The 14,520-nt window shown below is 39.3% G+C and overlaps 1 protein-coding gene across 3 annotated transcripts in view; it reads left to right on the top strand.

Annotated features, from left to right (window-relative positions):
- The first annotated feature begins 2,000 nt into the window (after positions 1-2,000).
- The window catches only part of LOC134340197 (anion exchange protein 2-like), an 84,951-nt gene continuing 72,431 nt past the window's right edge, over positions 2,001-14,520 (top strand). Inside the window, exons 1-4 of one of the 3 annotated variants that reach the window (XR_010016494.1) lie at positions 2,001-2,308; positions 10,045-10,141; positions 12,343-12,487; positions 14,137-14,216. Coding sequence is in view for 2 of the 3 variants with exons in the window: in XM_063037172.1 (XP_062893242.1) it covers positions 10,109-10,141; positions 12,343-12,487; positions 14,137-14,216 (258 nt within the window). In the remaining variant the exon portion in view is untranslated. The remainder of the gene's footprint in view (positions 2,309-10,044; positions 10,142-12,342; positions 12,488-14,136; positions 14,217-14,520) is intronic. The other 2 variants (XM_063037172.1, XM_063037173.1) reach the window with 2 other exon arrangements.

Below are 14,520 nucleotides of genomic sequence, written 5' to 3'. Positions count from 1 at the left end.
TTGAGCCTAGTGGTACATGCTTTTAGAATATCATATCTTCTGCTCTTTGGAAGAAGGGAGAAGAGAGAATGTCCGAAGTGTATGGGGTCTTTGATTATACTGAGGCAACAGGAAGTATAGACAGAGTCCATGGATGGGAGGCTGATGTGTGATGTCCCATGATGTGTGGGCTGTGAGCTCTGCAGTTTCTTGTGCTCATGTGTGGAGCAATTGCCATTCTAAGCCATCATGCATCCAGACAGGATGCTTTCTATGGTGCACTGATAAAAGCCGGTAATAATCGATGGGAACATACCGAATCTCTTCAGCCTCCTGAGAAAGTAAAGGCATTAGTGAGCTTTCTTGACTGTGACATTAACATAATTGGACCATGGCAGACTATGGGTGATGTTCACACCTAGGAACTTGAAGCTCTCAACCTCAGCACTGTTGATGAAGACATGAGCATGTCCACTACCACACTTCTTGAAGTCAATAACCAGCTCTTTTATTTTGATGATGTTGAGGAAAAGGTTGTTGGTATGACACCATGTCACTAAGCTCTCTATCTCCTTCCTGTACTCCGACTGATTGCTAGTTGAGATGTGGCTCACTTACAGTGGTATCATCGGCAAACATGTAGATGGAGGTAGAACAGAATCTGACCACACAGTCCTGAGTGTCCAGGGGCTAGAGTAGGGGTCTGAGGATGCAATCTTGTGGAGCACTGGTGTTTAGAATGATCCTGGCGAGATGTTGCTCCCTAGCCTTACTGATTGTGGTCTGTTGGTCGGAAGGTCAAGGATCCAATTTCAGAGAGAGGTATTAACTCCAAGGGTCAAAGGTTTGGTGATGAGTTTGTTTGTAATTATAGTATTGAAGGTAAAGCTGTAGTCAACAATAGTCTGACATGGATGTCTTTACTGTCCAGACGCTCCAGGTATTAGTGTAGGGGCAGGGAGATGCCATCCCCCATAGACCTTGATTGGGACCTCCTCCCATTGCTACTTTATCTCATTTCTGTTGAATCTTATAGGACATTGGTGTGGTTTTTTTGGGAAGAGAATTCAGCAATAGTTCTTTAGGCTGTCAACTTTAATGTGGCAACTATTCTTCCCTTTAATTGCCTGAGTTTCACCAATAACTAGGTAGTACCTCACAAGGAACTTCCCTTTGTTATAGAATACACAGTACTCAAGGATTCAAAACTCTAAATCTGCTGCCTCAGAGCTCTATCAACCAGAGTTCTGTCCTGACATCCACTGCTGTGCACGTGGAGTTCACAGATTGTGCCTGTGATCACATGGGTTTCCTCCAGCTGTTCCAGCTTCCTCTAAACGTTTAGACAAAAGGGATTCATATAAAGGGATTACACTACCCTGAGATTCATTTCCTTGCAGGAATTCACAGGAAAATAGACAAATACTGTAGAACTTATGAAAAACTATAAATAACAAATAACCAATATGCAAAAAGGAGACAAATCATTGTGCCATATCTCAGTCCTGATACCCTCTGTGGGTTATTGGTACTCTGTGTGACATTCCTAATCCTTTCATAAGATACAATAGGGTCTTTTAAGAGACTCTTAGATAGGTACATGGAGCTTAGAAAAATAGAGGGCTATGGCTAGGGAAATTCTAGGCAGTTTCTTGAGTAGGTCACATGGTCGGCACAACATTGTGGGCTGAAGGGCCTGTAATGTGCTGTAGATTTCTATGTTGTATGTTCTATGTTCTATAAGATAGTATATAAATGGTGCACTTGGGAATGTCGAAGAAAATCTATTTTGGACAATGCAGCCAGTAAGAGTTCGTGATTGGTATATTTATTCCAGGAGCATGGGGATTTTCTCTGCCACTATGAGTGGTAACTGCAAAGTTCTCTTTTTTTTTACTTGGCCACAGTTGAATCTGTTTACAAACTTGCATCATGCAATGACATTGCAGCCATTTGAGAGGAGAGCAGAGCAAGGGTGGGGATCACTTACTGACGATGAAAAGGCCCATGGTCCTGAAATGTTTCACTCAGATAAAGTCACTGCTAGCTTACTGTAGAGGGCCAGGCTCTTAATCTTGCCTAGCCAGTATGCAGGGAGCATTTGGGGTACAATTGACAATTAGAGATTGTGAATATCGCCGTGACTCAGATATCTGGTGGCAAGCGGCTGTGTGGAGCGTCTCTGCTGCCTCAGGTTACTTGTGAAAAGGTGCCCGTGTTACCACACCAAAGGCTGCAGCTTCTACAGCCAACAGATCTCATTGCAACTGCACAGAAAACTTGGAAGCTGGAAGGTTGGATATCCAAAGGTGTGAATTCTTTCCAGAAGGTAAGCACGAGGTTGAGTAGGTCACACCATTCTGAAGGGCATAAAGGTGGAGGGCAACATTGAAATATCTCATGAATCTAAAAATGTTTCCTTCAAAAGGCAAACAAAATGGTCACCCCAGACTTTGCACTTTCCTTCCGATCTTGCAAAGCATCTTGGAACTCTTCTTAGTAGACATTAATCGACACAACCCTTTTACTGGAAACATTTTCCAAGTATTCTGTGTGGTAGTTGCTGGGGTGGGATGTGTGGGAGGTAAGACGGGAGTGGGGGCAATAAATCCTTGCTTGAGGCTCAATGACAGAGTCTTTTACCCTCTAGTGAGTCAACCTTTATTTCTCCATCTATACGTATAGGTCACATTCCTTCTTAATCTCATTCTCTCAATAGCAGTACATTAGAATTCTTACATTTAATGTTCTTATGTCTGGAGTTTACCTTCTAATATCATATTTACTATTCTTCCCTCAGCTTCTCCTTTTGAAACCATTACCTAAAAACTGATCACAACTACCCAAACATGATCCCATTGACAACAGGCAGCTCCCTGTAGTTGCTTGTGTTCCATCTCTGTATTCCTGACTATTGCACTTACAGAGTACTAAGTATTGTGGATTATGTAACTAGTCTACAATGGGAAAGAAACAGAGTGATCTAATGAATAGACATCCACATAATGGCGGAAAGAATGGACAATTTACTGGAATTACTCAATCATTGTAACGTTACTGTTCTTACCAGTAAAAGTAGAATGTGCTTACAAAGCATCTCATCTAAAATGTGCAGCTATAACTTTGTTGCACTGTACATTGAAAAAACAAATAGAACTATTTCAGCTCTTAGTTATTAAGAGAATTACAATATTTAATGTTATCTTTATAAAGAAATGATGATTGAAAGCATAATAAGACTATAAGACATAGTAGCAGAATTAGGCCACTCAGCCCATTGAGTCTGCTCTGCCATTACATCATGGCTGATTTATTTTCCCTCTCAACTTCATTCTCCTGCCTTCTCCCTGTAACCTTGATACTCTGAGTAATCAAGAACCTATCAATTTCCACTTTAAATATACTCAATGACGTGACCTCCACAACCATCTGTGGCAATGAATTCCACAGATTCACCACCCACTGGCTAAAGAAATTCCTCCTTTTTTCTGTTCAAAATGGACATCCTTCTATTCTGAGGCTGTGCCCTTTGTTCCTAGACTCCCCCACTATTGGAAACATCCTCTCCACATCCACTCTATCTAGGCCTTTCAGTAATCAATAAGTTTCATGTGATCTTCCCCACCCCCCCAATTCTTCTAAACTCCAGAGAGTACAGGATCAGAACCATCATGTGCTCCTCATACATTAACCCTTTCATTCCTGGGATCACTCTCGTAAACCTCCTCCGGAACCTCTCCAATGCCAGTACAACACTTCTAAGGTAAGGGGCCCAAAACCGCTCACAATACTCCAAGAGCAGTCTGAACAATGTCTTATAAAGCCTTAGCATTACATCATTGCTTTAATATTCTGGTCCTCTCAAAATAAATGCTAACATTGCATTTGCCTTCCTCACCACAGACTCAAGCTGCAAGTTAACCTTTAGGGAATCCTGCAGAAGGACTCTCAATCCCTTTCACCTCTGATTTTGAATTTTCTCCCTGTTTGGAAAATAGTCTACACCTTTATTCCTTCTACAAAAGTGCATGACCATACACTTCCTGACACTATATTCCATCTGCCACTTAGCCCATTCTCCCAACCTGTCTGCAGACGCCCTGCTTCCTCGACACTGCCTGCCCTCCACCTATCTTGGTATCATCCGCAAACTTGGTCACAAAGCCATCAATTCCATCATCCAAATCATCGACACATAACATGAAAAGAAGCGGTCCCAATACCGACCCCTGCGGAACACCACTAGTCACCGGCAACCAGACAGAATAGTCACCCTTTATTCCCAGTCTTTCCCTCCTGCCAATCAGCCAATCTTCTATCCATGCTCATGTCTTTCCTGTAATACCACGGATTCTTACCTTTTTAAGTAGCCTCATATGTGGCACCTTGTCAAGTGTCTTCTGAAAATCCGAGTACAATATCCACTGACTCTCCTTTGTCTACCCTGCCTGTAATTTCCTCAAAGGATTCCGGATTTGTTGGGTAACATTTCCCTTTAAGGAAACCATAAGCACAAGCCCCAAAGAAGGGTCTCAGCCCAAAATGTTGACTGTTTATTCATTTCCATGGATGCTGCCTGACCTGTTGAGTTCATCCAGCATTTTGTGTGTGTTTTAAGGAAACCATGCTGATTTTGGCCTATTTCAATATGCACCTCCAAGTACCTCGAAACCTCATCCTTAATAATAGACTCCTACACCTTCCCAAACTGGCCTAGAATTTCTTTTCTTCTGCTCCCCTCCCTTCTTAATCTGTGAAGTGACATTTACAATTTTCGGGTCTTCCAGACCATTCCTGAGAGTTAATGTATCTTCTTGGAAGTTTTACCTTTGTATTTTTTACCTCTCTGTGCAACTGTATAAATTTAGTACAGTGCACAAAGGTGGGAGTTGAAGTCTTGTCACTACTGGTCCAGATATGAACTTAGCACCTACAGATTTTGTAAACTACTGCAGCCACACATTTACATTAACAAGTTGATATGATGAATTGTGTTAAGGCTTATAGACAAAGGATCCTTATGAACTTTTAAAAAGAAATTTATTTAGCAAAGCAGTTGAGTGGGATTAATTGGATGATTTTACCAGAGCTTGCATAACAGCTGAATGGTCTTCAGTTTGCAATATGATTTTATAAACATTAACTTAAAGTATCATCCTCTAAAAGCAGAGATTTTACTGGTGTCCTAAATGCACCATATGCTAAATGTCAATCTTCTGGAATTTATTTTATTATTTGTTAATTTATTTGTAGTAATATTACTTTATGTGTTTTGTGTGAGTTATAGGTACTTTGTTGTTCACCTTGGTCTGGACATATGTTGTTTAGTTTGGCGATATATACAGTTGAAATGATAATAAACTTGAACTTGAAAATTCAATGTGCAATTGCCAGTGCTAATTTCTGAACTTATCTAATGGGTATTAGAAGGGCCAGTGTCAATGAATCAGCAAGTTCATTTGATCTCAATGTTCCAATGGTCTATGTACACTGACTCCTCCAACAGCACCTCCTTAACCGATAAGCTCAATTACCATGAACAAGTGAGTGTATGGCAACACTGCCACCTGCAGGTTCCTCTCCAGCACATATTGCCATGACTTGGTCTCAATCCTGGAACTAACTCCCTTTTGAACAGCACTACAGGATTACCTTCACTAGACACAATGCTGCTGGTTCATGAATGCAGCTCACCACCTCTCTCTCAACGGCAATTAGTAATGAGCAATAAGTACTAAACATCTCAAAGATTTAAAAAAATACGTTTCATCCTTTGAAGGTTTACTAGTTAGCCTTTTATTTGGTTGATATTTGTATTACTTTCGGCCCAATGTCCCAATTCCTAGTGCCACACTGCCATCTCGTGGCTACGATTTGCTGTAACCAGAACCCTATTCAGATTTGCACATTTAGTGGCAACTTGTTAATACCAGAGAAGTGTTAGGAGAGATCAACAAGATTGTCTTAAAACATACCCCAACTAAAATGCCTAGTTGTTAAAGAATTTGCACTGACTGTACACTTCAAGGTCTTGTCAACGTTTGGTTGGGAGATACGTATAGCTTGTGTACTTCACAGGATTATTGCATTCTCTAATTTATAATTAGTTTAAAATCACTTGAAAAATCTGTGTTTATTGTTCAAAAAATCTCTTTCGAGATAGGCAACATTTTACTTCACTTTTTCTCCTCGTATTATTTAGGTAACAGCACAAATAAGCAAATGAATGGGGAGCAGAAGGGGGCCACTCAGACCTTCAAGCCTGTCCACTATTCATTGCAATCACAACTGATTCTACTTCCACTGTCCTGTTAGGAGAGAGTTCCAAAGACTCATACCCTTCTGAGAGAGAAAAAAAATCACCTCATCAACATCTTATATTGTCAACCCCATACTTTTAAACCTAAGTTCTAGGTTCTCCATGAGAGAAAGCATCTTCTCTACATTACCGTGTCATGTCTGCTTAGGATCCTATATGTTTTAATTAAGTCACCTCTCACTTTTCTAACTCCAGTGGATACAAGCCTAGGTGTCTAACCGTCTCCCATATGATAAACCATTCATTCTAGATGCTAAGGTAGTAAACCTTCTCCAACTGATTTCAATACATTAACTTCCTTTCTTAAAGAAGAAAACTACTACTGGCCATATTTTATCAGATGTGGTCTTATTACTGCTTAATATAGTGGACTGTAAACTCTTTAATTTTCCATTTCCCCTCTCACAATAAACAAAAGAAATTCTGTTAAGTTTTCTCATTTCTTACTGTAACTACGCAATAGTCGTTTGCAAATTATTAGGAACATAAATGCAATGTATTTACATGCCTCGGCATATCAATTATCTGCAAACTCATATCATTTTCAAATAAATGAGTTACATTGACTATATTCCAAACTAATGGAGCCTTCCCTGAATTTGAGGGATCTTGGAAAACTAAAACCAATGTGCCCACTGCCTTGGTAACAATTTCTTTCAAGACCCTAAGATGGATTTTACCAGGATTTAAAGACTTGTCAGCCAACAACTCTAACAATTTGTTTAGTACCACTTCCCTAGTGACTGCTACTCTCCTGGTTTATTTTCTCACTTCCAATTCTGTATTTACAGATAGTGTATTTCCATTAAGCTATTTACAAACCCTGTAGTGAAAGCTAATGCAATATGCCTGTTTAATTCACCAGCTATGCCCATTATTAATTCCCCAGACTCCCTCCCTTTCTGCAGGACCAATGCTCACATTGTAAAGTCTTTTATTTTTTGAAATATCCAAAGAGATTCATACTACTTATTTTTACATTTTTATCTAGCTTTGGCTCATACTCTGATTTTTCCTTCCTTATTAATCTAAGGCAGGTCCACTTTATTTTAAACAACCCTGGAACCTTATACAAGAGTGAGATTAGGTGATATGTGTTAGCAGTCTGATGTTGAATCATTCTAACCTGATCAGGGAGTATTTCAGGCTACATAAAAGTATGCATTTATCTATAAAATCATATTAAGTAAAACTGAGTCTTCTACAACATGTAGAAACAAGTACTTACTCATTACAGTGCAGAAGGAAGCCATTTAGCTCAGCAGTTCTTACAAATAGTGGATGTGTCTTGCAACAAACAGACATTAAAAGCACATTTAACCCTTTAAGATTACTGATACTGTTCATTGCTGACTGAAATATTACAACCATAACATTTGAAATGCTAAACCTGATGAAATGGCTAAAATGCAGCCTTCAGGCAGAAAGTTTCTGGAAAAAGAACATACACTTACTTTTTCTTTCTGAATGTACAGAAATGAACCTTCTTTAATTAGTTTAAACCACTTCACCAATTTAGATGTTTAGTTTGAATTATGAAGATACTTAGTTACTGGACACATTCTTTCAGTGCAATCACCGTCAAAGCATTCTGTATTGAAGCAAATCAGCTTGGGATGTTCTTAACTAAAACACTTGACATAAGATGCACACTAGAGTGAGTCACTAGCTAGTACACTGTAGCAGATTCTACATTGGATCCATTTGTTCATTAGGTTGTAACATTTTACATTGGAACTTAGAGAACATGCAATAGGTATTCCCATTGCAACTTCCAAAGGCAGTGCCTCAAGAAGGCAGCATCCATCATTGGGGACCCTCGCCATCAGAGGCATGTCCTCTGCTCATTGCTACATCAGGGAGGATGTATTGAAGCCTGAAGACCTACAGTCAACATTTTAGGAACAGCTTCTTCCTCTCTGCCATCAGATTTCTGAAAGTCCATGAACTTATGAACACTACTTCGACTGTCTCCTTAGCACTATTTAGTTACAAATGTTGTATTTATTGAAACTTAAAGTAATTTGTTGTGCTTTCACTGTACTGCTGCCACAAAATAACACACGTCATGATTCATCTCAGTGACAATAAATCGGATTTTTATTCTGATTCTGATTGGCACACTATGCACCCGAATAATATATCAGAGCATTCAGAGTGAAAGCATTATACAGAACCATATGTAAAGACACTCTACATAGGAGCAACAAGTGTCTAGACTCTGGGTTATGGATAATATTCTATATAGTTACTTCCAGAAAGTCTAAAACACAGGACCTGATTATGGGTGCAAAGCTTCAGGCTACTTGTTACTAAGACATTGGCAATCAGTCAGCAACAGACATTGTATCATTGCGTTCTAAAGTATGGCAACCTGAATCAAAACAATTGGTAAGGGACCCTTTGTTCTTTAGACATTCAGCATAAAAATGCTGCCTAAAGAAACAAATTATCTGCCATCTTCTTACAAAAGTTGAATGACATATTATTCGCATTAGTGGTGTTTCCCAAGGAGCATGGTATTTTGACTCTACATCATAAGACATTCAGTGCCTCTTGGTTAAAAGCTGGGTATGTGTAGCTGGAGTGATCCTCTTTTGATGACGTCTGGCTGAAATGGACTCTGGTTTAGGTGAAAAGATTTGGTAGACTTCGCAGATCTGATTTGTGCTGAGCAGGATGGCTGCTAATGGGTTTACTCCAACTGAACCAAGCTAGTTGATCTGCTTGGAGATGAGGTGCTTCTAGTTAGGCATTGCAGTTGATTTTAAAGGCTCCTCTCACAGAATTTAAATGTGTATCACTAAAAATTAATTAACTGTACTTAAACTACTTTCTTAGCTGGAACTATCTTCTCCTTGCTAGGGAATGGTGTACCCTTTGCTCAAAGAGTGGGTATTGAAAGCTAAACTCATTGTGGAGGATAAACAGGGAAGTGAACTAGTCTTTGAAAAGTAGGTAGTTACAGCATAACTCCCCTTTAGTGACGGTACCCTTAGCTATCTATATCGGATAGTGCTTAAGATCTTTGAGTTTAGAATTTCATGCTCAGCAAACTCAACACCATCACAAATTCATGCACTATTCTGAACTTGGAACTTATCTCTGTTGCTTCATTCCCAATGAATCAAACTGCCAAAGCAGCACTGTGGGATATCCTTCAGCGCTAGAACGACAGAGGCTCAAAGGAGTGGGTTGAACCACCTTCCAAATTGAAATGAAGTTGCACCCTTCGAGTGATTGTAATTCTGAGGGACATTGTTAGGGAAACACTCGCTGAGCTAGCTCTATAATGATCACCTCAAGTTTGGGAAAATGGGCAGAGTATGATGTGCTAATATCATTATCCTAGTCAGGTTATTGCAGTTTGCAGGCTTTTTAGTATATTTGGGTAACCTTAAGATCAAGGTTTTCTTTGAATAAAATTTTGATTTCTGTAGGCAATAAGGAAATCTCAATATTCTATATACTTAATTTTAATGTCAGTGGTTACCAAATTGGTCCAGTTTTGCTTTCTTATTCAGAGTTGGAAAATTACTTTTGGGGGTCTCTGCTCTGGTACAAATCTTTCTGATGTAGAGATTAAATTCTTTCCATCTTTCTCTGCAATTAAACCTGCATCAAGCTTACTGTGTAGTTTGGGTACAAAATTTTATTTGATGATATTCTTGGTTTATTATGTTCAAGGCATGATTATAAATGCAAAGTGTTTTTATAATCTAAGTATATTCACTCGTATATTTTAGGAATGTTGTCATCGAACTCTATATAAGAAGGAAGAAGAATAACTTTAAACAGAAAGTGAGCAACATGTCACACAAAGGATCCTACGAGCTCCAGAAGGTAAGTAAATGCAGGAGTCTTCAGTGTAATAAATACACATTCAAGATATTAACAAGACCAAAATTTGAAGTAAGCTTGAATAATCAGTTGTAATGCCTGCTATTTGAGTTGAGCAATGAAATAGACATGTGTCTTTGAAGGAATATCTGAGAATTTCTCCTGCACTATTCGCATCCTTCTGAGGAGCAATATCTGAGGTAATGTTTTGTACGTATCCCTGCCACATGTCAGACAAGCAGGAAGAGGGATGTGAGGAAAATGATCAGGCGTGACCATGTCTCCAACTTCTGTGGCTACAGCCCATCCAATGGCCATGAACTCAGCAAATAAATTTCAATAAGAGCTGGCATTGTCTTCTTCATGATAATCAAGGCAAACCATCATACCTGTCCACTTTTGGATAGCTCCTTTTGTCATATCCTGCACATCTAAGTGCAAAGGAGTCTATCAATAAGAGATGTAGAAGCTTTCGAACCATACAGTTGTCGTGTTTGAAAAGCTAGCAGTGTGCATAAGTGCACTGTGTGATGTGAGTGTAGTGCATGTATCCATGCGACAAGTTTGTGAGGGTGTGGTGAAGCCAATGAAGGTTAGATAGGCTCCCTAATTGATGGACAGTGTCAGTGAATGAACAGTGGTGGTGTGGTAAATTGTGCTGTTCTGAGGCTAATGGTGCAAACAGAAGAATGCATTCACTGACCTTGACCGCGCTGGTAAGGTCATTAAACTTCTGGCATGCCACATATCCTTGATACTTGATATGTAGCACTGATCTCACTGTCTGTTTATTCCCAGACCTTTCAGTTTTGCATCTGGAAGCCTCATTTCCCCCCCTGCAAATCCATTACACAAGTCCTTCTTTCTACATCTGTGATCCTGATCTCAACCGCATTATCCAAGAATCTTGGAATCTACTCTTTTCTATATTGTACTATGCTTCACTATTTCCCAGGTTACACTCACTCCATACAAGACTGGAGTCCCCTTCCTGCCTAACTTTAATTAGTATCAGTGGCTCATGATATTATCCCTCCGCTGATATGTCTAGTACGTGCCGAGTTAGTGCACTATTCCAGCATAATCAGTGAGTTAGTTGTGCATTGTGACACTCTCTCATAAGTTGATAATTAAACAACCACCAAATATTTTCCTCATAAAAATGGACTGTATGTTTCTGCTAGCACTTAGAAACGGCAGTATCAGCCGAAGTGTTAAATTTAACAAGTTACAGGCAGCAAAGGTAACTGGCCCCGATATACATCAAACCAATACAGGAGTACAAGAAGAAAGATCAGAGTACTTGAGCATGGAAATATGGCCTTTGTCAGATGCATGGTGTACCCTGCTTTCAAAATTTGATTGTGATTATCACAGGCGACTAAGAACAGACATCCCCTTGTTGTCTCCTCAATGTTTCAAGCACTGAAATTTGGAGATTCCTACTGAGGCAAATATTTAACAATAGTTTCACTACTATGCTGATTACCTAATAATTATTGGGGAGAACTCAATCATCTATGAAATTACTACATGAAATTTTATTTTATTTTTATTTAGAGATACAGCACAGAACAGGCCCTTCCTGCCCAACAAGTCGCACCACCCCGTAACCCACCTATTTAACCCTAGCCTAATCACAGGACAATTTACAATGACCAATCACCTACTAACCAATACGTCTTTGGAATGGGGGAGGAGACCGGATCACCCAAAGGAAATCCACACATTCATGGGAGAACGTACAAACTCCTTACAGACGGTGTCGGAATTGAACGGCGAACACTGACACCGAGAGCTGTAATATTATTGTGCTAGCCGTTACACTACCATGTCGCTTTGAAGATTAATACTGGCTTCACTTGTGGTATATTATCGCCACAGATGATCACAATGATCAAAGCACCAGATAATTTTCTGTAAAATCAAACCAAGCAAATCTCGATTTGATTTCTCAATCATCAAAGTAAACCACTGATATTGGAATAATATGGCCCCATCTCTTGTGTTGCTCAGTAGCAGCCAAATGGAATTATCAAAATATTTCATGGTGTACTTAGTTCAACAGAATAAACAATATTTTGGCGGGGGGAGGGGCTGTTGATGGACAGTCAATCCAATCCAATCTTCATTTCCTAATACCTCTCCACCTGTGCCACTCTGTAGAGTAAGAGTTGTTGATTGTTCCACTTAATGCCAAATAGGACCCTTCCTCACCCAGAGGCATTGAGGGTCACTTCAGTGATGAAGAGGAAGATGACTTGGACAGAACTCTGGAAGTGGCGAGTTATGAGGACGTAAACTTTGAAACCGAAGAGTCTAAATTGAATGATGATGATGATCTTAATTGTGAGTAGATATGAAATATACTGAATCATTTTCAAAGTTCAGCTAGTGAGCACATTGTAATTTGTTAACTCATAGTTAACACAAAAAGAGAATTTTTACCGTCAATGGAAATAGACAAGGGAAAGTTGTCAATAGTATTGAATTGAAAACTAAGCCAATGCTATGCATTCTGAAGCAAACATGATGAAATTATCAAAGCTTTAGTTATATCCTTTCTCCGATGTCAATAGATTAGTGAGGATACTGGGAAAACAATAATTTCTTTCAGCTGAAAGAATCCAGTATTCAGCTGAAAAAATACCAGATCTAGCATTTGCTGTCACTTACTGTAGACTGAGCCAGATAGAAAGTCAGACTCTACCCGTGAGAGTCACTGAGTTCAGATTCCAAAACTGAGAGTTCAGGGAGTACAGTTTCCAAGTTCAGATTCAAGGCATGATGTTTAATGATGTCAGACTGCAGGAGAACAGGTCCAGTGAGTTTATTCTCCAGAATTGAGGGTCACTGGGTTTAGACTTCATGGGTGAGCATTCCATGAGTTCAGACTGCAGGCATGAGAGTTCAGTTAGTTCAGACACAGGCCGCGAGTCTGATTTCAGGTTCCAGGCATTAGATTTCAATGAATTCAGACTCCACATTTGTGAAGTCAGTGACTTAGACTTCAGGAGTGGGGGTTCTATGAGTTCAGGCTTCAGAAATGAAGGTGAGGGTCATCGAGGTTGAACTCCAAGAATAAGAGTCACTTAACTTTTCATATTAGCAGTAAAGATGAACTTTGATTCTAGAACTATTGTGACCTTGTTGGATTTTAGAGCGAGTTCTTGCTTCACTCATGAGGGGCTTTGGTTAGCCCACACATGGAGTATAAATATACTTTGCTTTCTTTATATATATTATATATTTGTCTGTATAACGGTTCTCCTGGACTAGTTCCAGACAAGAAGAAATTGCATAGGGTTGGCTTATGTATGGTGATGTTTAAAAGAATATTAGTTAATGTGAGAGTGCTTGATTCGTTGGTCATTGAGGGCTGTTTCCCTTGGTCGAAGATCTGAGAAACAGGAGTCATAGTCTCTGTAGAAGGATTTGGTGTTTGTTAATAAAATTAAGATGTCTTCATTTTGTAGACTTTGTATCTTTGGGATCCTCTTCCCTCGAGGCTGTGAATATCCAAGCCTGAGATCTGTGGATTTTTGGATACTAATAGAATCAATTAATATAAGGCTTAAGCAAGAAAATGGAGTTGACAGATACAGCAGATTCAGGGAGTCACATAATCTAATTCTGGTCATCTTCCTTACCTTCTTAACTGAATTCAGATGCCAAGCTGAAGAATAGCAAATTTTGAGAAAGCATTGACAACAATAAAATCCAGGACAGAAGTGAGAATAATAAACCCGAAACTAGAGAAGCATTATACCGCAGAATCTGAAAGTTTGGCCCGGAGGAATTGATAGCCAACTTTCTGACAACATTGTAACTAGAAATGTTTTCCCCTGTTTTCATCCGGCTAAGTTTATAAAATACTCTCAAAACAGCCAATTAAAGTGGGTTTCTCAGGATATACATTGAGGATGTAATTGAACAACACAATTTAATTTAGTTTTAATACATCCTTGTTAATATTCCTTTTAACAAATCTCTCATAGACCTTCGTGACCTAATTGCCTGCAGCCCCCAAGTACCTTCCACTGATAGTCAGGAAGAGAAGACAGAACCTGGGGACCAGGTAAAGAGCTCGATTGCTCTATATACCAGAGTGTGTTCCTGACTGGTGCATAACCTATCTACTGCTAGATTTCACTTGTCAGCGATATACCCTGGACACTATGTACTACACTTAAATGGAAGAAAGTATCATATTACACTTGGCACATGGAACAAAACAAATACATTGATTAGTCAATATCTGAAATGGAATTGTATTCAAGATTTAACAGAACTAAACCTCTGTTATGAACTGAAGTTAGCAATAACCAATTGGAGCTACGGTATTTTGTACTACAATTCAGAGACAAAAATGCACCTTTCCA

Source organism: Mobula hypostoma, chromosome X1, assembly GCF_963921235.1.
Source record: "Mobula hypostoma chromosome X1, sMobHyp1.1, whole genome shotgun sequence".
In the NCBI taxonomy this organism is placed as follows: Eukaryota; Metazoa; Chordata; class Chondrichthyes; order Myliobatiformes; family Myliobatidae; genus Mobula; species Mobula hypostoma.
This window is presented reverse-complemented; position numbering and strand designations above follow the sequence as displayed.